At 42.3% G+C, this 24,142-nt stretch overlaps 1 protein-coding gene across 1 annotated transcript; it reads right to left on the bottom strand.

Moving 5' to 3' along the window:
• Window positions 1–1,084: 1,084 nt before the first annotated feature.
• Window positions 1,085–24,105, bottom strand: CRYBG3 (beta-gamma crystallin domain containing 3). Its single transcript, XM_010015813.1, has 8 exons — window positions 24,078–24,105; window positions 19,845–19,954; window positions 19,214–19,340; window positions 8,966–9,105; window positions 5,689–5,812; window positions 3,375–3,533; window positions 2,634–2,793; window positions 1,085–1,217 (listed from the first exon to the last, which is right to left on the bottom strand). The coding sequence occupies exons 1-8, from the start codon at window positions 24,096–24,098 to the stop codon at window positions 1,129–1,131; spliced, it is 930 nt and encodes a 309-aa protein (XP_010014115.1). The 5' UTR covers window positions 24,099–24,105; the 3' UTR covers window positions 1,085–1,128.
• Between the last annotated feature and the right edge of the window lie 37 nt (window positions 24,106–24,142).

The following is a 24,142-nucleotide window of genomic DNA, read 5'->3' as shown; positions in this document are numbered from 1 at the left end:
CTGTCTGTCTCAAGTGATAGCTCGTAGGCTGGCTGCATAGTGCTGAAGTTGAGGGAAGGGCCAGCATGGCAAGGCCTGGACCAGTAGTCCAAGTCCTTATCCTCTGGGCTAAGATGTCTGAGGTGTGGATGAGCCACAGTATTGTGAACATGTAGTTATGCTGTTCTTCTAACAATAAGCAAGTTTTGAAAGGCAGTCTGCTAGCACCTTTGAAAATACCTGCTAGGAATTACTTTCTGAAGGAAGATGTGGTTTCAAGACCAAATTACATTATATTAAATTAATCTATATACAGCAAAACAAAATATGGCTAGACTTAAAAATCATTACTGCTCTAAATGCAGCTAGCCCTTGTAGAAGTCTAGCCCAGCCCAGGACTGTTTCTTCTGATACATGTAAATACAGCTCCATGTTGAAGGTGATCTTCAATGATAACTCACAATTTCAGTGGTTGGAAACAGGCCATGGGTCAGCAAAACCAGTTCCTGAACTTGGAAATTTGGTACTGCTAAAACAAATGAAGACAAAGACCTACCAGTAACATTGGGGTGGGGGGGGAAGTCAGACTTTCTCTGTTGCTTCATTTCACATGCTGAGCTGGTAATTCCAAGTTCAGCGTTGTCTTTATGAACAAAATAAACTGCATTTTAGCAAGAGCCATGGTTTTAGCTTCAGCATTGCTTGAAACCTCAAGTTTCACCTGGGACATGGAAGTCCAATGCAACCTCTTTCAAGCTGCATTCAATTCTTCAGTGAGCTTCCATCAGTTTGAGGGGAAGGTAAAGACAGTATTTCTGAAGAGGCCTTCCCATAGTAGCTCTTGCAGTTCACATCCTGCAAAACTTACGTCTAAGTCTTTTTACTTCTAATACTTCAGATAAAGAATAACTCATAGGAGTGGCCTCTACAAGTGCAGCTTCTCTGCAGAAAGACATTATATCAACCTCCCATCTTCCAGATTTGTGCAAAATTCAGTTGGTTTAGGAGCTGGTGCTTGGTGTGAAGTAACACAGAAAGGAGTTGCTGCTTAAGGTTCCAGTGGTGTGTGACTTCAGTAGTTGTTTGGGTTTTTTTTCCCCTCTAGGTGTTAATAGCACACACAAGGTCCATCTGTGTGGTGGGTTTTACTCACAATATTTCAATATCCCATTTTTGTGAATGTTTGTCATCTATTGGCTGATTCATAATGATGTGATTCTTGTCATAATAATGTCCTCCTTAAAACAACAGAACAAAAGCATGAAGGCAAAATTGTCAAAAGAAATACTCAGAGAAGCCTAAGCATAATCAATCTTTAAGTGTGACTAAGTAGGCAAATCAGATGAAAAATAGAAATGCTATGAGATAGGGAGTTGTTTCTGTCCCTCTGCCTCTGTATGTTTGTCTCCTTGAAATAGTCAGCTTCACCCCTGAGAAGCTCCATTAGCCAGGAAGCAGAACATACCACAAATGTACCTTTGTGCACAGAAGCAGTACCCCTACAGAGAGTACACTGAGCTCTCTGCTATATGTCTGGATTTTCGCAGCACATATTGCTCTACAAGGAATACATGGATTCACAGGTAGATGTGCAATTATTTGGTGTAGCAGATCCATTTCAACTACAAACTTAGAAGTCCTTAAAATAAGGTTTCTCTGCTTTGAATACATGTAGTATAGAAATGACAGTGCATTTTATTACTATACCATACATAGAAATCCACTAAAAGAAACAAGTTCCCAAGAGCTCTCACGCACTATCTCATCACCCCAGCCTTCAACACTGTGTTGTGCTGTAACCTAGGCAGCACAGCTTGCAGATACTCTTAAGAGCTGCCATCAGTATCACCTGATTGCATTTAATGGCTTTGTAGGAACTATTTATGAATTAGTAATGGTGGTTAAACTCCGTAGTTCTGGAAGCCAGGAATGCTCTAGAAGTTCAACATCATGGACTGGGAATTCGTTATCGGCAAGGCTGAGCTGCAGAGGTCAGATGTGTAACAGCCAGTGGGACATGCACTGAAAAGGCTGATGTAACTTCACCTGCAGAATGTGCTGGGACAATGGTCTGTAAGCTCTTCAGGGCCATCAGTTAATTTACTTGGCCCTTTCACTGGAGAAGACAGCACCACAAAGTCCCCAACTTCATAACTGGCTCCTGCAGTCACTGGCCAACTACCTCTCCCTAGGGATAAAACCCGAGTGCCAGCAGCAGGGCTTGAACAAAGTGTGTGTGAGGAACAGGCATTCTTCAATGAGGCAGTTCTACCATGATGGACAATTAGAAGGTCTGGGGCTTGAGCAATGACAATTTTAGCAAACCTGAAATGATAAAGAGTGAGCACTTTGCTCATTTTGAGGCACATCTATTCTGTGGTTGCTTTTCCTTCACCATTTTGTCTTCTGTAACTTGTATTTCTTGCCATGAGCACTACTGACCTCCCTCAAGTAAAATAGTAACTCTGGGATCTAAAGAGTAAGGTTTCCCCCTGCCCTGTTGTTTCTTGTCCCCCTGTCAAGCAACTGGACATAAACCTAACAGGAACGACAGGATTCAGTATTTAAGTGCAAAAAGAGCTGAAATACAGCAATTAACTTCAATCAAAAAATGCTCTTGGAGCATGGAGCTGATTGTTTTCTCTTATAAATACCTTTAATGTCAAGCACCAGTTGTTCACTGAGGTACGAACTGATGGTTCCATCCTCATTGAGTCTCCACTTTTGCCGGTCCTTCCCGTGTTCTGCCCAGAGAGCTACTTTGGCCCCAGGCACATCTCTGCCCCCAATGACATCCAGACAGGCACTGTTAGCCTAAGAAATGAGAAGAGAAATGAGACCCAGGCTAAAAAGCCTCAGGTTTGTGTCTGACTTGTTTCTGTTTCAGGCATGGAACACACTGTGGTGATCCTGTTACAGCTGGTACCAAGCCTGGCAAGCAGCTAGGAACAGATTATACAGCAACTGACCCAGCAACTTGATCAAAGGAAGTGGTCTTTGTTACTTCAGGTCTTTCTTACGTTAAATCATCAGCTTTTTATATTAATAACAGACTAGCAAGAGCAGCATCAATACAAAATCACTTACTTCCTACACATATTATTAACTCTTTAGAGGTAATAAACTTGCAACTTCAGACAAAACCAGGTTTTGACTTCCAGGAACACTAGTCCTGTTAGAGAGATGTGAAAAGCAGTCCAACTTGCCAAAGGGAACAGATCAAATCTGTCTCTACATAGCAGGAGGATGTACGTTGTAATAGTTTTGCTTTAAGATGCCTGGGAGAGGCCAAAAGCTATCCTGCTGTTAACACTAGCTTACAGTATAAGCAAGAAGCGATGGCAAAAGTGCCACCAGTGATACAACCCACCCACTTCCAGCATCTGGAGACTCACCTTGGATTTGAAGAGTCCACGACAGTAGTGCCAGATCTGGGTGTTCTTGCCGTTGTATGGGGACGCACACACCGATGTTGCTCTTATATCAGCCAAGCTTCCAGCCACTGTCAGGTACTTGCCTTGGGCTCGGTTCTTCACTCTGAGGTACACTGCTGGCTGAAATAGCATGAAGGTAGGTAGTTATAAGACAGGAATTAAAGATGTTGATGCTAGAATGCCTCGCCTCCATCTTACACTAGTTCTAAAGTTTGTAATTTCCAGTTTCAGAAAGTAATTTTTTTTGTCAGAAACAAATGTGCATGCTAAAGCAGCAGTGTTTTCACATGCAGATACACAGCTCTAAGCAGCGATGGCAGATAAGTTGTTTTAAAACAATGAATTTATGTCTACAGAACTAATTCCTGCAATATGTAAATATCTAGTTCAGCACATTTCACTCATTCCAAGGCCAGTAAATGGGCTGTACCCCACAAGCTTTCTGTTCTCAGGACACAAAACTGAGTCACATATGCAACAACTTCCATCCCTAACTGGAATACATGGCAGAGGGTTACGCCATTGCTTCTGAATATGCACAGAAAACAGGGTGGTGCCTTGACATCCCTGTCTACTTGGTTTACTCAAAAAATAACATTTTGTGGGGCTCAAGCTTTTGCTCTGTTACTCACTGATTTTGGTGCAAATAAAGGACAGTGAGTTAGAAGGAACAGCTCTGCGGGGACCCCAACTCAAGCATAGTTTTTCTTCTGCTTTTTTCTGAATCTCCTTTTTTCATATTCAGACAAACCTTAAGGTACAGACAATAAAGCCTCTCTTCCACCAAGCAGCCATAAACTCATGTGCATTAGTATAGTGCATTCTGTACAAGGAAGGCATCATATTACAAAGGCACTGAGCAAAATCTGCACCTCACTTTGCACAAGTTTCAAATGTTCTGCTTTTTCTTGCACTACCTCTTGAATTGGCAGACTTGGCCAGTTTTATGATTTGGAATGGAGATGGAAGGAAGAAATACAAAGCAGTACAGGTTTGTAGCATTGCCCCAGTCTCACAAGAGAGGACCACATGCCCACAGAAGTGCCAGGCACTGGTAGCTGACTGCGCAAACTCCAGGAAGCCCTCAGCTGTAGGATTTAAACCAAAGTCAAAGCAACAATCACAAACCCTGAATGCCAGAGTCTAGCAAAGTGGCTGAAGCAGTCTGTGTAACTGTTGCAGTGTGAAAAAGGATGCTACCAAATACAAAAGCTCTTCAGATTGCTGGCTGAAGAGAGAATTCTGGTTTTAAGATCAGCACAGATTATTTTCATTATTATTTGCAAAACCAGAACCAAAATGACATCTTCCACTAGTTACCAATTCCAGGGAGGCATCAACTTCTTAGACTAAAAACTTGTTGCCAGGGGTGGGGGTGGGAAGTAATGGATAATGCATAACTAGTGCTAATGACTGCTATTTCTCTTCACTGCAGTGTTTCCCCAGTTGAATCTAGTGTTTAAAAATAAAGCAGAATTTGTCACTAAGTGGAAACAAGTTGCCGGTGAGAAACAGAGCAGACTAAAACTTTCCCAGTGGAACGACTGCTCACATTCCCTGCCGTGCTTCCCTGTCCTTTTCCCATCCACCTGGATGCTGTCCTCCCACAGCTGCATGGCAGGGCACGCACCAACACATGCTTTGACTGGGCTGGATGCATCCTGAGACATCTTGGAAAGGCCAAGGGGCAGAATTGTACCTGCTCTTCCTTCAGTGAGGGGCGTTTATCTCAAGTCTTGCTTCTCCACCCAGTTTTCAGAAAGCTCCTGAGAACTGTGTGGTTTTGAGACCTGAATCTCTGAATGAGACTGAAATTGGCATTACTTGGGGTAAGGCAGAGAGGGAAATCCTGGTGGGAGTGCATAAGCTTTGCTTCTTTTGGAAATCCAGGCTACAGCACAATAAAATCTGTTCTTGCTTCCATTTATGTTAAATACGAATCAAGCCAATGCAGAATTGGTTTTCTCATTATTGTTATATGGCAAAAATGTAAAAATAGAGCAGCTACAGAACATGCTAATGAGCCATTCAGGAAAAACAAAACTTGGCTCCAAAGGAACCACGAATTATTTCCCTTTTGGAGCCTAATATAGATCTCTAACTGCCACTAGAGGAATTTTCTGCTTCAGTTATCTTCCAGTAGGTCCTCTGGGCTGTCATCATTTGACCTCATTTAAGGAGTACAATGCCCCCCATTATACTTAGTTGTAGAGCTGATACTTGTGCACTAACCCCTGCCCAAAACCAAAATTGTTCTCATATAGTCCTACAGTACCTGCTTCACAGGACGAAGGGAGCCAATTACTTTCCAGCCAGTGTGTTCATTCCAGCTTGAAATCTCGCTGGGCTCCAGCAGAATCTGCTTTCCTAAAAAATTACATCCCTCGTATGCAATCCACCTGGATACAGGAAACAGAACAAGAAAGACTACACGTTAGCCATAGCAAAACTGAACTATAGGCTTGGGTTCAGGATGGTGCTCTTTAAAGCCACCAAACCTCTCTGCAGTAGTGCTACTATCAAACCTCTGCTGCCATGCTGCAAAATGCCACCCCTTTCAGTGGCTTAACCATTTTCAGTCTAAATTAAGACCTGTTTTCTGTTTGTCTGCCTTAAACTTGCAAACTCCATTCCCCCCAATTTTTTCTCATGAATAAAAGAACCTCTGCATGAACCCAGATGCAACTAATTGAGGTTTCAGTGGGATGCATTTGGAACATAGAAAGCCACATACCAGAATGCACTACTTCCATCTTTGCCTTGTGGTATGTCTCAATTATGAGAGGATCTTGTGTGGTGTTTTCTTTTCTTACAATTAAAGCTTTTTATAGCTATTTATATGGCTATTGTCTGAAAACACATACAAAATACTCCAAAATCTATACAATGCTGTAACAGACTTTCCTGTAGTGAATATATCTGAGCCATGGACATGACTGAATCCTTTAACACGGAGTTAAAGCATGAGCAAATACAGCTCTCTTGTTATCTAGGCATCTGCTCAGTAAGTACTGTGTAGCTGCTTACAAAGGCAGCCCCCGGATCACAGATTGGTTTTGTTCGTATCAATAGGACATTGTTGTGCAGGCAGTGAATCCTAAATGCTTCACTCATTAACTCATCTGAGCACAAGGAAAACACTGGTTTCCCCACATTACCTGTTTTACAGGTCAGCTGCCAAGAACACGAGGGATGGCTGCACTCTTTAAGCCAGTGAGAAAACATCCACAGCGCTCTCAGCACCTGTAATTTACTTTTCCCCATTGCATGTAATGTGGAGGAACTGCCAGCCAGCCCTGCTCAGGGCTCCAGGGTGGCTGACGTTGCCAACCATGAACTGCTTCATAAGGAGCTAGTATCATTCTCTCTTCAAATTAAGTCCCATACCTCCTGACTACCAGGTATTCAGAGCAGCCTGACCACCACTGTGTGCTCCTTATACTTCTAACACATTCCTGGCTTTTTTCTTGCCAATTGTCAAGTCAATGAGAATTCACTGTTAATGTTGTTCTTGGAGTATTTTGGAACACCTCATTTGAAATGCAGTTTCAAAGCAGACCTTTGTAGAAAACAAGAGAGCAGAAAGACTTACAGTAATAACCACATGAAGCCAGGCTGGGCTTCAAGCATTCAGTGACACAGACAAAGCTCATCTTGGCTCTGATGCTGACCAGCAGCCTCCCCTGTGCCATCTTTCCCACACCGTGGACTACCTCAGCCCCCAGACCCCTTTGCTGAGCCAGAGTCCAGGCTTGGGCTGTTCCTCACTGAGGAGCTCAGGAAGGATCCTCGAACCTAAACCTGGCAGCAAGATGCCAGTGTAGGTATATTTACTTAAACCTTTGTCATTTGTTTAAAGCCGATAGTAGGTTTTGGGGCAAGGAGCCAAAAACCCCTCTAAACCTGCCTTCCTGAACTCTTCATCACAGATAAGGCAAATAAACCCTCTGCAGACATTCCACAGACCTCATACAATCATCTGTCACTCTCAACCTTGAGGCTACCTAGCTGCAATGAGGGATGGGGGCAGGCTGGGGAGCTCTGTTTCCTACAGAGCTTCAAAAGCCCAGCCGTTCTGCCCTGGCCCTTCCTGGAGTCAGGGAAGCAGGAACCTGTCTGGGATACTCAGAAACAAAGAAAGATGGAGAAAGGACTTGACTGTTGTGCTTCCTCTCAGTGCTTTTCTACTGTGTGGTCCCAAGGCCATCACCCTTCCTTTGCAGCCAACTGCATGAGCAAGGGGAAAGGGCAGAGAAAGCTCATGAAGAGATGTTCTCCAACAGGACACACTTTAGACTGTAACACCTCCACAAAGGCATGAACACTGACATGCTCGCACCAGAAGTAAGTCAGGTGTTCCTCTCAGAGAAGGCCTTTCCTTCTCCAAACAAGCACAGATCAAGAGAAATGTGTGTATGCTGTTCTCAGCCTCAGACAGCAGCTGCTTGCCACTCTCACCTGGGGCACCTCAAGGCAACAGCAGCAGATGATGCCTTTCTGCCTGTATTTTCAGCAAGGGCTGAGACGAGCCCTCAGCAGTGTTATCACAGATATTCCTAGAAGGCTTTTTGGCTTCTTAGTGGTAACAGACTACATGCATTTGAAACACTCAGTGTAAGAATCACAACAGAGATACACATAAGCCATGAAGAGCGTACACTAATTACTCGCCCAATTAGTTTGAATTCTGCATGGTTTTGTGTCATCCCACAAGATCTCTCAAGAAAATTACAGCCTTGTCTATATGGGAAAGGTGGGGAAAAGGTTAAATAAACAGGAAACGTGTGTCACGCTGGAAGAACAGCAGTTTCCAGTCAGTCTCAGTTACAGGATGAGATTCTGCAAGTTATTTGTTGCTGCTGAGGGTGTGGAGGCTGAAAACCTGGCCCAGACAGAGTACTTGGGAGCTTCTCCAAAAGGTGAAAGGGAGAAATGCGGAAGAGCTTAGAAGGTCACTTCTGCAGATATAAAATGGTTTTCACAGAAGACCCTGGGTGTGTCTTCACACTCATGGAGGGGGTCAGAATATTAACAGAAGCAAATTACTGTTCCAGCTGTCACATCCACCCTGAGCTTCTCTCAGAAGTTGCTGCCTCTTTGGCAGCTGATGAGCATGTCAAGCTCCACTGAATCTCTGCAGTCCTTTAAATCACTGCAGTTTATAGCTGATGTTTTACAGCCAGTTAATAATGGCACTCTGCGTTTACTCCACCTGTCTTTGTAAGTCAGCAATCAAAACGTACTCACTTTTGATTCCTAGCTTGAAGAGGCTCCATTGTTCCTTACCGTATAGGCATGAAAGGACATATAAGGATAAAAGGATGATTCTTACAGAGGGAAATACACTCTGCCCAGTTTTTTGTTCATTTTGAGTCCTGATGCAAAAAGTAGGTCTAGCATTCAACCACATTTTAGGATTTTATATTGAAACAAAATAGAAGTTAGAATGTAAAACATGTCCTATGAAAAAAAGCAGTAATGAGGAGAAAATGCATGCTGGGTTGTTAGCAGCCGTAGTGCTAAACAGACAAGAATGGTTCTTCCATACTTACAATCCACTTCTCACCCACGCAGACTGAGTGTAAAAATGAAGGTCCTCATTCAAAACAGAATTGACTGGTTCAGTGAAGTGCAGTTCTCTGCCCTTGCAGCATTCCAGAGCAAACAGACTGATGGAGGGCTCAGCAAAAACCTGGGAGGGAAAGAAAGGAAAAAAAGCAAAGTTTAACTAGGAATAGTCTAACTTCAGTGATTAAGTGTGTGATGCACACACGTTTGCCCACTTCAGCTTCATTTTCACATGCTTTTGGGTTAGATCATGCTCCCTCAGCAGTAACGTAAGGAAAAGGAAAATGTACATCCACTAACAAAGCACAGAGAGCTGAAACACACTTGCTTATGGGTGTCTTTGTCAACAAAGTGCCTGGCTGACACAGGCCAGACACAGCGAGTCGCTTCAAGAAGCAGAGAGGCCTCTGTTTGCATTTGAAAAATCTCTTTTTGGTCTGATTTGTATGATGAGGGGCTTGGGTCCTCTTCATAACTCCAGTTTGTTTATTTACCGATGGAACAGGTTACAGCAGTGGTTTTCAGGGCAATCTGTGGATTGCATCTGAAGTAGGCAAATCACAAGTCTGTTGTCTATGGACTTCAATTAGTAGTGGTTCACTGGAAAAGTCTTAGGGATCTATAAACTGGAAAAGGTTAAAAACATCAGAACTAAAAAGTTCTCAATGTTTTTAAGGAGACATTCCTTTTTTTCTTCTGGCAATCTTGAAGAAATAGAGTAATTAGTAACCCCTTCAATCTCATGCAGTACTGAAACATTTTTTCCTTAATGTCCTTTTCCACAGTTGAGAGATTGCCTATGAAAGCAAATAAAAAGATCAGTTTGCACACAAATGTGGTGCAGCTCTAAGATCAGCAGAAAAGCACAGAGGGAACAGACTGAAAGACATAAAGTCTGCGCCTTAGCACAAGGAACACTTTAGAGTTTTCCAGTATTTTTAACCTAAAACCATAAGGGAAGTATCGTAACCAAAATCATAAGCATTTGTAATTTATATCCTGATGCAGGGTGTAAAGGAAGAGGGAACAGGTCGGAATAACTGCTTCAATTAGAACCTCTCCAGGGAAGTCACCTTGTTCTTTGGAGGTGTTACTCTGAGATAGCCAGCCCAGGCAAAACGTAGGATTTCTTCTGCACTGAAGACATGGCCTCAGGTGGGACAAATGAAACAATATCTTGAATTAAAGCTGACACAGGCACTGCATAATGAAGAGAACTTAACTTTCATGCTTGAAGAGGCACATGTGCTGTAGTGCAGTGTCTCTGAAGAGCGCAGTGGTGATTCAGGACTTCCTAATTTACAGTCACTGACTCGGTGCACTCGGTATGTACCCAGTTGTTCAAATCCTGCCTCAGAGAAACTGCTTACCTCTGCCAACCAGTGCAGGGACAATGTAAGTCATGCAACACTGCATGGACAGGGAGTTTGCTGAGACATTTAAAAGAGCCTGGGATCATCCACCCAGAGATACTTTTAAAGCCCACTGCACTCCTAAAAAAACTATGTTACAGTACAGAAGGAGATTAAAACCCACAATCTGTTTATGTTGGCATGTCAGTTCTTCCTACCCGCTGGATGAGGTGAGTCCAATTTACAGTGTGTGTCTAAAGGCTTACTTTGAAATGCAGACCAGCAGACCTAGTGCTGGCAGCTACCTCTCAGGCTGCTTTGCTCAGCAAGGCAGTACCATCCCATACCAGTTTGCAAAAGCCTGTTCCTTCAGCACTGGTTTTTGCCTGAGTGGAGACCAGAAGCCGTGTCCAGAACAGGTCCAATTGTCACAAGTGCATTTGTAACCACAGGAAACACCATTTGACACCGTTGTTGCTAGAAGTTGTTACCCAAAGCCTAAAATTCATATTGCTGCTGCAATATTCAATATGTTAACAGACACGGGATGCTGTACTAGATGGACAAGTCATCTGATCCAGCATATCCATTTATACGCCAAGAATCAGAACAGCAAATTGGTGGAGTCAATTAAAGTGACTCTAGCTCTTCTGTGGTTGAGGCTGCTTGAACTTAATAGACCTGAGAAAGCCCCTTCTGGTTGCTCAGGCTCTCAGCCTGTCGGTACACAGCAAACATTGTGCTTACAACACACACACACACACACACACACACACACACACAGACAAACCATCACCAGGACACAGACCACCTTTCCAGTGAGACGTCAGAAGGAGTCCACTGACCTTGGCACAGATGTGAAGCTGCTGCCTCAAGTGCTGAAGCTCTTCTATTTCCATAACCAAATATAGAGCAACGAGCTGATTACTTACTTTATATATACCGTTTTACACCAACAGCTGGCAGCAGCGACTTGGCCTGGCCTTTTTCTCTGTTTTCATAGCTCCATGGAAACTACCAACAGCAAACCCCAAGGTTCTGAGGCTATGCTGTTACACTTACTACAGAGGATCTTGCTCCCACCCTTCCTCACAGAATGCTGAGGTACACTTTCACTCAATTTCAGGCTGAAGAATCATCACTGACAGATAAGCATGAGACTGATGGGATCAGCTTTCTTCACCACGGCCCCATCCTGACAGGCCACGGAGGAACAGGGCTCCCCGAGAGCCAGAAGAAGGGCAATGGGGTAGAGAATACAACAGTTGCTTTAGGTGGACCCCAGTCTCCAATTTTGAGAGGTGAGCTGAAGACATCTACATTCACCCATGACTGGCAAGTCATTCCCATGTCTAGATAAGGGTTACCTTTGCTTCCTTTCGTAGTTATTTCAAGGAAAACACTAGAAATGCCATCCTTTGGGGAAAGCTTGCCAACTGCAAGAATGACAAAGCACTACAGAAGTACTTAACCTGATCTTTGTGCATTAAGGAACTGTCTTGCTTAAACCCACATCAATGAAGTTTCAAGAGGTTTTGCTTCTCCTGGTTTTGAATGCCAGTGTCCAGGGAGAAACTTGAAGAGATTTAATACCTTCAAGAAGCCAGTGATTAAGGAAGGCTGTATTTACAAAGCATTTCAAGATACAAGCAGCCTTGTAAACTGTTAAATACAGTGATATTCTTTACTTAGCAGGTGTGGTAGTCTGTGGCTAATCCAGCACATGATGTGATGAAAGTGGCATAGCTTGCTTTTTTCCTCTCCACTGTGTGATTTCAGAGGCTGAAAAGCAAGCCATGGAAAACACACACTAGAAATCTCTTGCCAAGCTCAACTCGGCTCAGATGTTACCCCCAATGACTTCTGCCTTTTTTAAACAGACAAGCCACACACCACTAATTTTTCACAATTCAGAATAGGACTTTATACTTTACCAGTTCAGAAAGAGATGCAATGCAAGCCTGAACTGTTTGATATTAAACAAAGATCAGTGCAAGAGGAACTTCCTTCAAATGCCTTTTGTTTGCAGTGCAGGGCTTTGGTACTTGACCCATGGTAAAGCAATTGCATACTGACACAAGGCAGCTCACCAAGAGGTGCCAGAAAATCAAGTACATGGGTGAATTTGCACATAGGCTTCTAATAAAAACAAGTATAGCTTTAGCTGCAGATAACATAGGGGTCATTTCTCATGACCATATTCTCATTATTACCATTTCTCATTATTATCAATCAAGCTCTTTTGCACAAGGTTCACCTCAAAACATATTTTTTCCTCATACAGTTTTTTGCAAACTTAGATTTTGCAGACTTTGAAGGGAAAGCCTAATAAAGCCAAAGAAAGAAATCCACGGGGCCACACTAAGACATGACTGTAGCCCAACCATGGCAAGAATCAGCCAGGTTGGAAAAGACCTTAAAGATCATCAAGTCCAACCGTTTCCCACCACTAACCTATGTCACCGAGGGCCTAATCTACATGGTGTGTGAACACTTGTAGGGATGGTGACTCCAGCCCTGCCCTGGGCGGCCTGTTCCAATGTCTGAGCGCCCTCTGGGGAAGGAATTGTTCCCGATATCCCTCTAAACCTCCACTGGCACAGCTTGAGGCTGTTTCCTCTTATCCTATCACTTGTTCCTTGGGAGCAGAGACCGACCCCACCTCACTACAACCTCCTTTCAGGCAGTTGCAGAGATCAATAAGGTCCCCCCTGAGCCTTCTCTTCTCCAGACTAAACCCCCCCGGTCCCTCAGCCCTTCCTCATCACACTTGTGCTCCAGGCCCTGCACCAGCTCCCTTGCCTTTCTCTGGCCCCGCTCCAGCACCTCGATGTCTCTCTTAAAGTCAGGGGCCCAGAACTGAACACAGGATTTGAGATGCAGCCTCACCAGTGCCCAGTACAGGGGTATTATTACTTCCCTAGTCCAGCTAGCCACATTTCGCGTCCCTGCTCCTCTGCAAACAGCATTTGCCAGAGGCTTAATTGGAGGAGCCTCCACAGCTGTGTTACAACATCCCTGGAAAAATCTTCAGTCTTGGCTAACTCATCACTTACAACTGTCTTTACTGAAGCTGCACTCGCCTGGCTACTCCCTTCAGTGTGGGAAGGACGCCTGGCTGAGGAAGAGGAGCACGGTGCTGGAGGACAGGAACACCCACAGTCCAGTCCCAGCTACACAGAATGACTCATTGCCTGGCCCTGGGAAACACGGATTCTATTCTGTATCTGATTTCATTACTTGCCTCACAGGAATGCTGGGGAGATTAGTTAACACCTGTATTTAACTTAGAAAAGATAATCAGTGCAGAAATATACGAACCATCACGACTGATCACAACAAGAATAAGGAATGCCTCATAAGAAAAGATAAAGAAAACAAACAAAAAGGAACTAAAAACAAAGGTGTTGTACAACCTACAACCCAGATCTCATTCTTGTTTTTAGAAACTGTAAGACTTGTCTAACTTTAGGGCTGAAGTTAACTTTTTAGAAGGAAAAATAATGGCTCACTGCAACAGCCCTGGATACTCTCGTCCATGTAAGTCACATGGTGTATTACAGGGAGTTTGGCAAAACAACATGACTGAGAAAAGGCAGCACTAGAGCTGAACTCCCCATTGAAAGAACATCCTGTAAGGGTTTCTATCCCAAAATATTAACCTCTTCAAGCAACAAACACTGGACAAGAGCCCCCATGAGCAACCATGGCCCTCTGAGTGGCCCAGCTGCCTTCACCCACTCTCCTGCCACCAGGTTAGTGGCCCACACTTTCCTTTCCATGAATCCATGCACACAGAAGGCAAGTCCTTGCTGATGTAGGCAAGGAAACCTGCACTTCTGCAACAAATGCAGCAACCCTTAACCCGTGCTATGCTTTTGCCTGTTATTACAACAACAACAGCAAATGTCATCAACAAGCTTTTCTTAAAGAGTACTTTGGGATTCTGTGGTGAAAGGAGACAATGAGAGGCAACTTACATTCGTTCTGGTGCTCCTCCTACCACTACTAAATACATGTGCACCCTTTTAATGTTAAGTGGACTTCCAAAGTGTGTCAGTACCTGTTCACCTAAAGACAGACATTCCTGTGACAGGCACTTACCTTATTTTCTCACTTTCGAAATAGTATATGAAAAAGACTCACTGTTTTTTCAGAAGCATTCCACTTTTCAGAAGGGAAGGGGCCATGTAACACAATGCTACTCAATTCAATTAATACATGGATATCACAACACTATTTTCCCTTGCAGAATACCAAAACCAAAGGACATGATTTTCTCATTATCAAGGTACAAATATGCTTTGTTTCTTCTTACTAACCCATAGCTTTTCCTGAACACTCCCAGAAGGACAAACCAGTCTATTTCTGAACGAAATGGACCAGCACGGGAAAAATATACAGGTAAGGCCTCCTAAAGATTTAGTTCAAGTATTATACACCTCAGAGAATAAGCCAAGATAGGAAAGAGGTTCCTAGGAATAAGGGAGCACCTTCCCCACTCTGCTTACAAACCTGCCCAACTTCTGCTTTGCTTCTTCCTGAACAAACAGTAGAGGAAATCAGTTACAAAGATGTGCTTAATTCCTCTATGACTCCAGTGCGTAATAAATGGAGAAATAACCAAAGTGAAACCATGTTAATTTGAATTTCTTGAGCAATGGGGGAATGTGTGTGCCATGCTTAAATGATGACAACTTCACTTTTCCGCAAAGAACCCAGAAAGCATCCCTCCAAGAGCTAAAGGTTACAACAAAAGCTAGCCAACCTAAAACACTATCATCACAGTGAAGAAATCAGGCCATCGCTCATATGAGCATGTTTCTTATCCAAATTCATTTTGCACTGCCCGAAGTTTTGGTTTGGTTTTTTTTTCCTATTTATTTGGGCCAACTCAGTCATTTAGAAAGAGATTTTCCATTTTGCGATGTAATTAAGCTCTTAAGTAAATTACATTTCTGGCAATTTTTAAACTAAAACCTCAAGTTTACTTTACTAAAGTAATATTTGTTTGTAAATATTTCACTTGCATCAAAGCTGCACCTTCCAGAGAACAAACTATTCCCTCAAATCCTTTCCTTATCTTCAGTTGGTTGATCTGTTTTCAAGGCAAGTCAAGGCTTCACAGAAGTTGTTAGCTGTTTCATAGACATTAAGCCATTACTCTTAACTCAGTCACAAAAACCCCATTGCCACCTTACAGTGTTGCTTCACTGGCTCACAGAAGCACACCCATGCCATGGAGTACTACGAATATGTACTTTTAATGCCCAAATTCTCATTCCAAACTGGAGAGTCCAGAAATCTTGCGGCAGCTGACAACATCCAAAAAGCCCCTCAAAGCTGTTACAGATTTGAAGTGAAAACTCAGAAAGTTACACTGAAGGTATGGCAATAGCAAAAAATAAAAAGCTGGATGTTCCTTTTAGTTCCTGGAACAGAAAGGACATCTTGATTCAGAGTAGGATGCAGAAATCTGTGCGGATGCCCAGCCAAGCTGCACACCCCACATGTGTCAGTGGCCTGTGCTGACTGCTACGTTTCACAGCTACCCTGGAGTTAGTCCCACACAAATCATCTATATTCTTACAGGTATCCTGAGGAGGACCAGGGTTGGCACTTCACTCAGCTGTACAGTATCAAGTTAAGACATAGTTAGTTATCACCACAAACTTGCAAATTAGGAAGGGAATATCCAGATCCCACATCCCCATTTCCTCCAACAGATTTGTTTGCCTATCCCAAAGGACTGGCTGAAACAATCTACTTCTAACAGATACAGCTGGACCACACCTACACCAGTCAACAGACTTGGACTGTCTTCAAAGGCTGGTAATGAGTAAGCCTTATGAGTCCTTTGTACTCCTAAAAGCATATTTTGTTTCCCTTCTGCCAGTGCCAAACATGGGCCTCTACTTCTAGTCAGCATCTGTTATGCAGAAACCTCACACACTGAAGCAACACATGGCTCCCCCCCAGCATGAGAGTCCTTCCAGCAGTCACACTTACAGTAAATACATCTCATTTAAAGGAAAGCAGGAGACAATGCACATTCAGGGCTTGGTGTCAGGGTTAAACATTCTTCCTCTCACACATAAGCTATTGAGATACACACCTTAGGTCTGAACTTGGGCTGGTATTTAAAGCTGAATAATGAACCCGATGACACAACTGAATTCAATAAAGCTATACAACAATTCCACTTGGGAATACGTCTGCTGTTCTCTTGAATGTGCTAACAAAAATATCTTGTAATAAAAAGGGCTCTGTTCCAAGAACAGTGCACTGTGGACAATGCACAGAATTAACTATGGCTGTTTCTGACCACTGACCAAACCTAGGGCTGCGTGCTTAACATCACGTCTGTACTACACAACGCCTCTGAGCACTGTCCCAGGCGATCAGCACACACAATGTGTTAAGAGCTGATGAGGGCATTTCTATTTGTGACACAGGTGTGGTTCAATAGCATTTTATACTGTTTAGCACCTTGGTTTTGTGAAATACAAGGGCTCCTATTTGCAAGAGAGAACTGAACTGTGAGGTGCAAGCCACTCATGAAGTACAGGAAGATGTGTGTAAGCTTCCCAGACGTAGCCTGCAAACACACTTCAGGGCTAGGCCCTTGGTAATCGAGAGCTGCCAGTAGCTTCTTACTACACCAAACTGCATAGTAACTTCCCTGTGAGGTTACAGGCTGGGGGATTTGAATGAGACACCATTTCACATCAGAAATTCCCTCTGACTTCACAGAGCCTCAAAGCCTAATGTGGAAAGGAGATCTTTAACCTGAAAACCAGGCTCCCAGCACGTGGAAAGCTATAGCTCCACTGAAGTCACTGTATCTATGTAACCTAGAGAAAAGAGCAGCTCTCAAAGCCCATGGCTTTTAGTGTTTGAGTTTTTTGTGGGGCTTGTAGTTTTGCTGTTGTTGTTTGGTTGCAGTGTTTGTTTTGTTGGGTTTTTGTGTGTGTGGGTTGGTTTTGGTTTTAAAATCTGTTCACAAATGGAAAAGAATGAATTAACACTTGAAGAAAACTGAGAACTTTTTAAAGTCTAGTTTCATAAGAGTTACATTAAAGGCCACACTTTGCATAGACTGTGTTTGTGTTCTGAGACCAGGGAAGGAGGAAGAGGTTTGGAGAAGTTGGTTAGTGCTAAAGAGGAGTGGGAAGAGCAGCCACTTGCTTATCTTTTACCAAGAACATTATGGCCAGCTTATCTTTGATGCTCTTGCACAGGAGCATACCAAGATATGGGCCAAAGGCACATCACAGCAAGACTCCAGAGGCATGTCCTGAGTGCAGGATTACAACAGGATGCATAAAAGGCTCTATCTATCTTGTACTGGATAGTACAATGCACTCCTGTCCCATCTCCTGTGGGATGGGACCTCCTATGAGGTCATCTGCCTACAGAGGACCTCATGTTTCACCTTACTGCGAGTTGTGCACAACCAACCTGACCCGAAAGTCACATGAAGACTATATGCATGTGTAGTAAGTACTGGTTCTGTATCTGAGAAATCACCAAGAGAGAGGATGGCCACATGAGCTTTGGACTGGACTATCTGATGTGTCACACAGCTCAGAGGTGACATGAGTGGTATGTTATACCACTTCACTGACCCATGTTGAGATGCCATTAAGAGGCAACACCTTTTTTATATTTCTGTAAAACAGTTAGTAAATAAAACAGCATTATGGCAAGTGTATGCTACCTTGTAATTTCAATTTTCATGTCTTCTATGTGTACCTTAAGACCAAACCTTGGCTGTAGGCCTAATAAAAGAAGGCCCATATGCTTAGATGGTGTGGTATATAGTCTCACTGCATACAAGACTACTGAACTGCATTATAAAGACCTGTACTGGGTTTGCATGGCAAGGTTTTGGTAGCAGGGGAGCTGCAGGGGTGGCTTCTGTGAGAGGCTGCCAGAAGCTTCCCCTATGTCCGATGGAGTGAGTCAGTGCCAGCTGGCTCCAAGACAGACTGGCCACTGGCTGAGGCCAAGCCCATCAGAGATGGTGGTAGTGTCTCTGGGATAACACAATGAAGGAGGAGAAAAAGTTGCTGGGCAGGCGCAATTGCAGCTGGAGAGAGGAGTTAGAATACGTGAGTGAAAACAGCTCTGCAGACAGGAGGGTCAATAAGAAGGAGGGGAGAAGGTGCTCCAGGCACTGGAGCAGAGATTCTGCTGCAGCCTGTGGACCAGACCATGGAGGTTAATGGTGGAGCAGATATCCACCTGTAGCCCATGGAGAACCCCACGCCAGAGCACGGGAATGCCTGAAGGAGGCTGTGACCCCATGGGAAGAGAAAATTGGGAATAAAGTTAAGCCTGGGAAGAAGGGAGGGGTGAGAAGGAGGTGTTTTTAAGATTTCATCTTACTTCTCCTTACCCTAGTTTGATCTGATTCATAATAAATGAATTTTTCACCAAGTAGAGTCTGTTTCGCCCATGATGGTAACTAGTGAGTGACCTCTCCCTGTCTTTATCTCAGTCCATGAGCCTTCTGTTGTATTTTCTCTCCCTTGTCCAGCTGAGAAGGGGGAGTGAGAGGAGCTGGCTGGACACGTGGCATCCAGCTAGGGTCAACTGACCACAAGACCAGTCAGGAAAATGCCAACCAATGCAACTTGGACAAAAGAGAGCAACTCTGAGGCCAGAACACTCAAATGTATGTCCCTACAAGTGACCACGTACACGCATGCATGCAGCCTGGCTTGCTCCTAACCCAAAAAGTCCTGTAAGCCAAGAAAACAAACATCACTCTATTCCCTGAGAGAGAGTTTTGTTTAACACAAGCACTTGCTTCACACATCTGACTAGGAAAAGAGTTCCAAAAGGTTATTTTTTTTTTTGCAATAAAGTCCTTACATATTGAATAGGCTTGAGGGATTTGATTGTAGCAGTTGGGCAGCCGCAGGAACTGAGGTCAACATAGAGGCCTTCTTCCAGCACACAGTGATTGTCAGTGGTTTCCCCTTGGTAATACAGGAGCCAACTGCAAGAATAATATAACAGAAGAGATCAGCTGCCCCAGCTGCTTATTAAGTTTCTTTCAAGATTTAATATTTGCTAAGGAAGTAAGAATAAAAAAATGTGTTTGTTCTTGTTAAGCTTAAAAGTAAGGTGACTTGAAAGGCTATGGGACAAAGCAACCACAACAGGCAAATCCGATCATGTGGTACAGAAATCTCAGTTCCAGAGTCAAACGACGCAAATGGAATGCAGACACTTCTACTGTACCAAGTTTTCAAAATCTGGAATAAATTCTAACTGAAGTTAAAAAAGAATTACAGTAAATGTGCAAACTTCCCACAGGGAAAGGAAAACGCACCAAAGCAATGACAGGACAACAGTTACTGAGATGCATTGCAAGACAAAGGGTTTAAGACATGATGGAATATGATGGGCATGTGTTATGCACTTGCAGCTGTCTGAAATTTAGTAATGTTTAAAAAAAATTCCTATTACTTAAAATGATGGCATGTAAAACAAGACTTACCATCCCCGAAGAACCTTAAAAGAACATGGTATGAATGATGTAAAATCAGAAACTTCTGCTGTGAAATCTATACATGCTCCTTGGAAATGTGTATTACTGAAAGCTTTGAGCTACAAGAACAAAACAAAACAAAACCAATGACTAGAAGGAAAACAAATGCATTATCATTAATGTAAACAGAGATAGCTGTGCTCTTAGAGAATCAATCATAAAATAGTTTGGATTGGAATGGACCTTCAAAAGATCATCTAGTCCAACTCCCCTGCAATGAGCGGGAACAACAAGAAGTACTCATTCAATTCACAAAGATACAATAAATAGAATGAATTCTCATTTAAGGCATCTTCTATGTTTCTACAGCTGCTTTATTTTGAGAAAAATCAAGTGTTTTATGATCTCTGGGCCCAGTACAGGATACTTCCCAGTGATACTAATGCAGCGGTATCAAGCATAAGTTCAACTGCAGCAAGCAAGGGCCCAGAGAAGAAGAGAAGTCTAGGACTGAAGGATGTTACCTTCCATCCAAAGTACCCCTGAACTGCAGGTAGTTCTTGCTACAGCCCAACAATCTAGTGTTCAAAACAGGACGGGGAAGCGTTGGTCAAAAGATAAAGGGCTACTGTTGACAAAGTGCCTTGAAATCTTCTGTGATTGCAGTGATCACAGATAGTTTCTCATTTAAGACTAGCAAGAGAATTTCTGGGAGAACTGGGTACAGCCTTCCAGATGCACCATGAACTTCTGAAGTTAAGCTGCTTTCACACATTGCGGTGAAGAACTTCAAGCCACACTGAACCATACCCCATTGGTAACATGTGATCAATTCAGCCTAACAAAGCAACATGGTTGAAAGTGTTGCAGTAAAAGAATAAAGGAAATAAAATTAAAAAATAGTATGATATAACCTATGATCTATAGCAAAGAATTCACCTAGAATTCTGTACCCTTTCGGCTGCCACTGTGTAACTGAAGTGAATTTCACTTTAAAGCCTGAAAGAGAGGCTGGAAAAGAATTAAAAATTTAACTGCATCAAAAGAACAGCTCGTATTCTGTAATGGAAGAAAAACACGATGGCTGTTGCAAGAGCTACTTCCCCCTTCATGCCCCAAATTGGCCTAGCTTCCTGCCAAAGAAATCAAATGCTTTTGCCAGTACAGAGCGAGAAGGCCAAACACAAATATCACCAAATGATTTTATGGAAAAGCTCAGTCTGTGTTTTTAAAAGAAGTAAATATGTTTCCTGTTAGAAAGAACAAGAAAGGCTTAACCTGGCCTTGCATGCTGTAACTGCAAATTAGGGAACACAAATCAGCTACAATATAATGAATAAAGTCTGTTTTTTCTGTAAATATAATTGCACTGCCATGTCAGAAAGCAGCTATTTAAGCTGTAATTACGTAGTATTTTCTGCCCACTTATCTCAAAGCTCTATAAAGGTGCGTATGTATATACACACACACTGTCTTCATAGACCATGTACTATACAAGGCTTTTAGAAAGACCTGTAACTCATTTCTATACAGAATACATCTAATAACGAATGATGGTTTTAATTTTAGAAAAGCTGGGGTGAAGTTCTGATTCCTCAGTGAAAACACTGCATAGAATCATAAAATCATTTAGGCTGGAAAAGACCCTTAAGATCTAGTCCAACTGTAAACCTAACGATGCCGAGTCCACCCCTGAACCATGTCCCTAAGCACCATGTTTACACATTTTCTAAATACCTGTAGGGAATTAGTCTCAAATTGCAGCTATCTCCACTTTGTCAGGATTTTACATTACTATATGAGAGTTCGCTTCCTAAAAGGTCAACAGACAGCACGTTAAAATACCAGTATGAGTTATCACAGCAATTATCCCCACTCCTAAATTATCTGTACAAGTCAGCTGCTATTGAAAGAGGCTTTGTTCTTACTGGGCAAAACCAAGTTTTACTTTTAATAAATAAAACAAATGGCTTTTTAGAGTTGGTCATTTCAGGCATTCTTATATGTACTTTGGTTATTAGGGAGACTGGCAGGAAGAAAAGGTCAGGGGAGTTACCACGAGATTAAAGAAAATTTAGCTGCTTTTCAATTTCTGAAAAGCAACTAAAAGCAAAAGTGAAACAAGACACACTCTTGTAGACAGTGGCAACAGTTCCCTTAGCTCAGAAATATGTTTATAAAAGGTGGGACAATGTATATCCTTCAAAATAACTAGTATACGGCTTATACAAAGGTTAAGCATTAGGATGCTTAAGGATTTGCCATATCATACACACCATGATTTGAAGTTCTAACCTAACAGACTTTTATTTTACTCTGAATGGAAAACTCTTCATATTTAGCCAAAAGATCTTTACTTATCCTATGTAATTAAATGTTCTCAAAATAATTCCCCTCCTAGAAGAACTGTAGCAATATGAATGATGTTCTTCCTTCCCTAGCTTTAGGGCAGAATCTTGGGAAAACCAGGATTGTGATAAATCAGAATAGTATTTTTTCCACATGGTGTTAAGACTACTGTTAGAGGACATGAAAGACAAAATGCTATCTAGTACATGCCAGTATTTAAAGGTGACTGTGCATATACACACAGAGGGTTGTTGGTTGCTTTTTTCCCCCCCTCACACACTACTGCAAATAAAGACTGTAAAGCACAATTTATTGGAACTTCAAAGGTTTGAATTGATCTTAAAAGGTCTGCAACACTGGACTAAAGCATTCGAAGAATAGTTTTTGGGAGATCCTGAAAAAAAAAATAGAAAAGTTGAAGATGGAAAGATAATCTTCAACTGTGTGGATCCCACCAGTCTCCTCTGAGTCGGTTACTTTATGTGGTATCATTTACCAAGGGCCTTACTGTGAACGTACTTACAAGTCTTTGGATTTGGCCGCAAAATGTCACATGAATAGGTCTGGCAGGAAATAAGTGTTTAAGACTAAAATAATACACCAATTATGTCTTCAGACAGGAAACGTTTCCTGCAGTCCTGGGTTAATCATAAAATTGTAGAACTAGAATACTTGAAGAAAAAGCAGGGTGTGGTCCACCTGCTAAGTAACACAATGCAAGTATTTCCCACGCACTTACGGCTATTATACCTATCCAAGCAAGAAAGAGCAAAATTGTGTCCAGATGACAAAATCCTTACGTTTTCTGAAAGAGAACCATTGAGCTCTAAAGCCTCTTTTGTCTGAAAAGATGTCATGTTTCTTGAAATGAAGTTTTAAAAATTTGCTTAATCAAAAGCATGTCATAGAGAGAACAATATAACCACTTAGATCATCACCCATGCTAGCAGCACACTCCAGGACAGAAAAAAGAGAAACCATATGGAGGAGAGCTCTGTTGGGACAGAACATTGCAGGAGACACAGACCACGCTTGGTGATGAGCACAAACACTTAGAGCAGGCTTTTTAGAAAGGTATCACATGGAATATATAACCTTGTAAGATAAGGACTAGAAGTGTAAAACCTTAAACTAACTTGTTCTTGAGATTAAAAGTGAATTATAGAGACCGCTTTATTTTTGTAAGTTGTCACCAAGGTAAACACAACTTGCAGGGAAATTGTCAGAACCTATCATAAAAGAGATTTATCACAGACTGATTATAACCAGGATGTATTCAATTAAGGTTACATGTTACCGTGAGGAAACGGGAAGCATGGAGTAAGCGGTGCTTATTCCTTAAGGAGTAGCTAAACATGCTTGAGAGACTATGAGAAGCAGAGCTACCAGCAAACAACTAAAACCCACGACTTCCCCGTTGATGCATATGCAGGTGTGAAGAGTGCAGTTCAATTTTCTGCAGTTTATACTTTCTACTTCACCTCTTATATGAACAAGACAATGACAAACCAGATACAATACAAAATAATGGAAAGAAAATATGCCACAAAGAGAAGGATAAATGCATGTGATAGTGAGTTACCAGAAACAGGAAGGAAAGGAGAGGAGAATGAAAAAATAGAGACCCATCCAAAGCCACTCAAAACCTACTTGAACTGCTTGTATGTATGAGGACATAATACTAAAGGGTATGATTTGGAATAAAGCAAACAGCAGAACATTAGCAAACTTAACCGTTATACATCTACCAGTTTCCTCCATCAACGGTCTGCTGCATGAAGACAGTAACACTAAGATATCATTTGAAGTAACAAAGTAAGACATTCAAGATTACCTGTATTTAATTATTAAATACAGTTCAGTACTAGAGACTGTTATATATTGTCAACATACCAAATGTGGAGGCTCATTCATTCCAAGTGGTTCCTGCAATAATAAATATATATATATATATATAT

The sequence above is a fragment of the Nestor notabilis genome, unplaced genomic scaffold (assembly GCF_000696875.1).
Source record: "Nestor notabilis isolate BGI_N333 unplaced genomic scaffold, ASM69687v1 scaffold1396, whole genome shotgun sequence".
NCBI classification, from domain to species: Eukaryota; Metazoa; Chordata; class Aves; order Psittaciformes; family Psittacidae; genus Nestor; species Nestor notabilis.
This window is presented reverse-complemented; position numbering and strand designations above follow the sequence as displayed.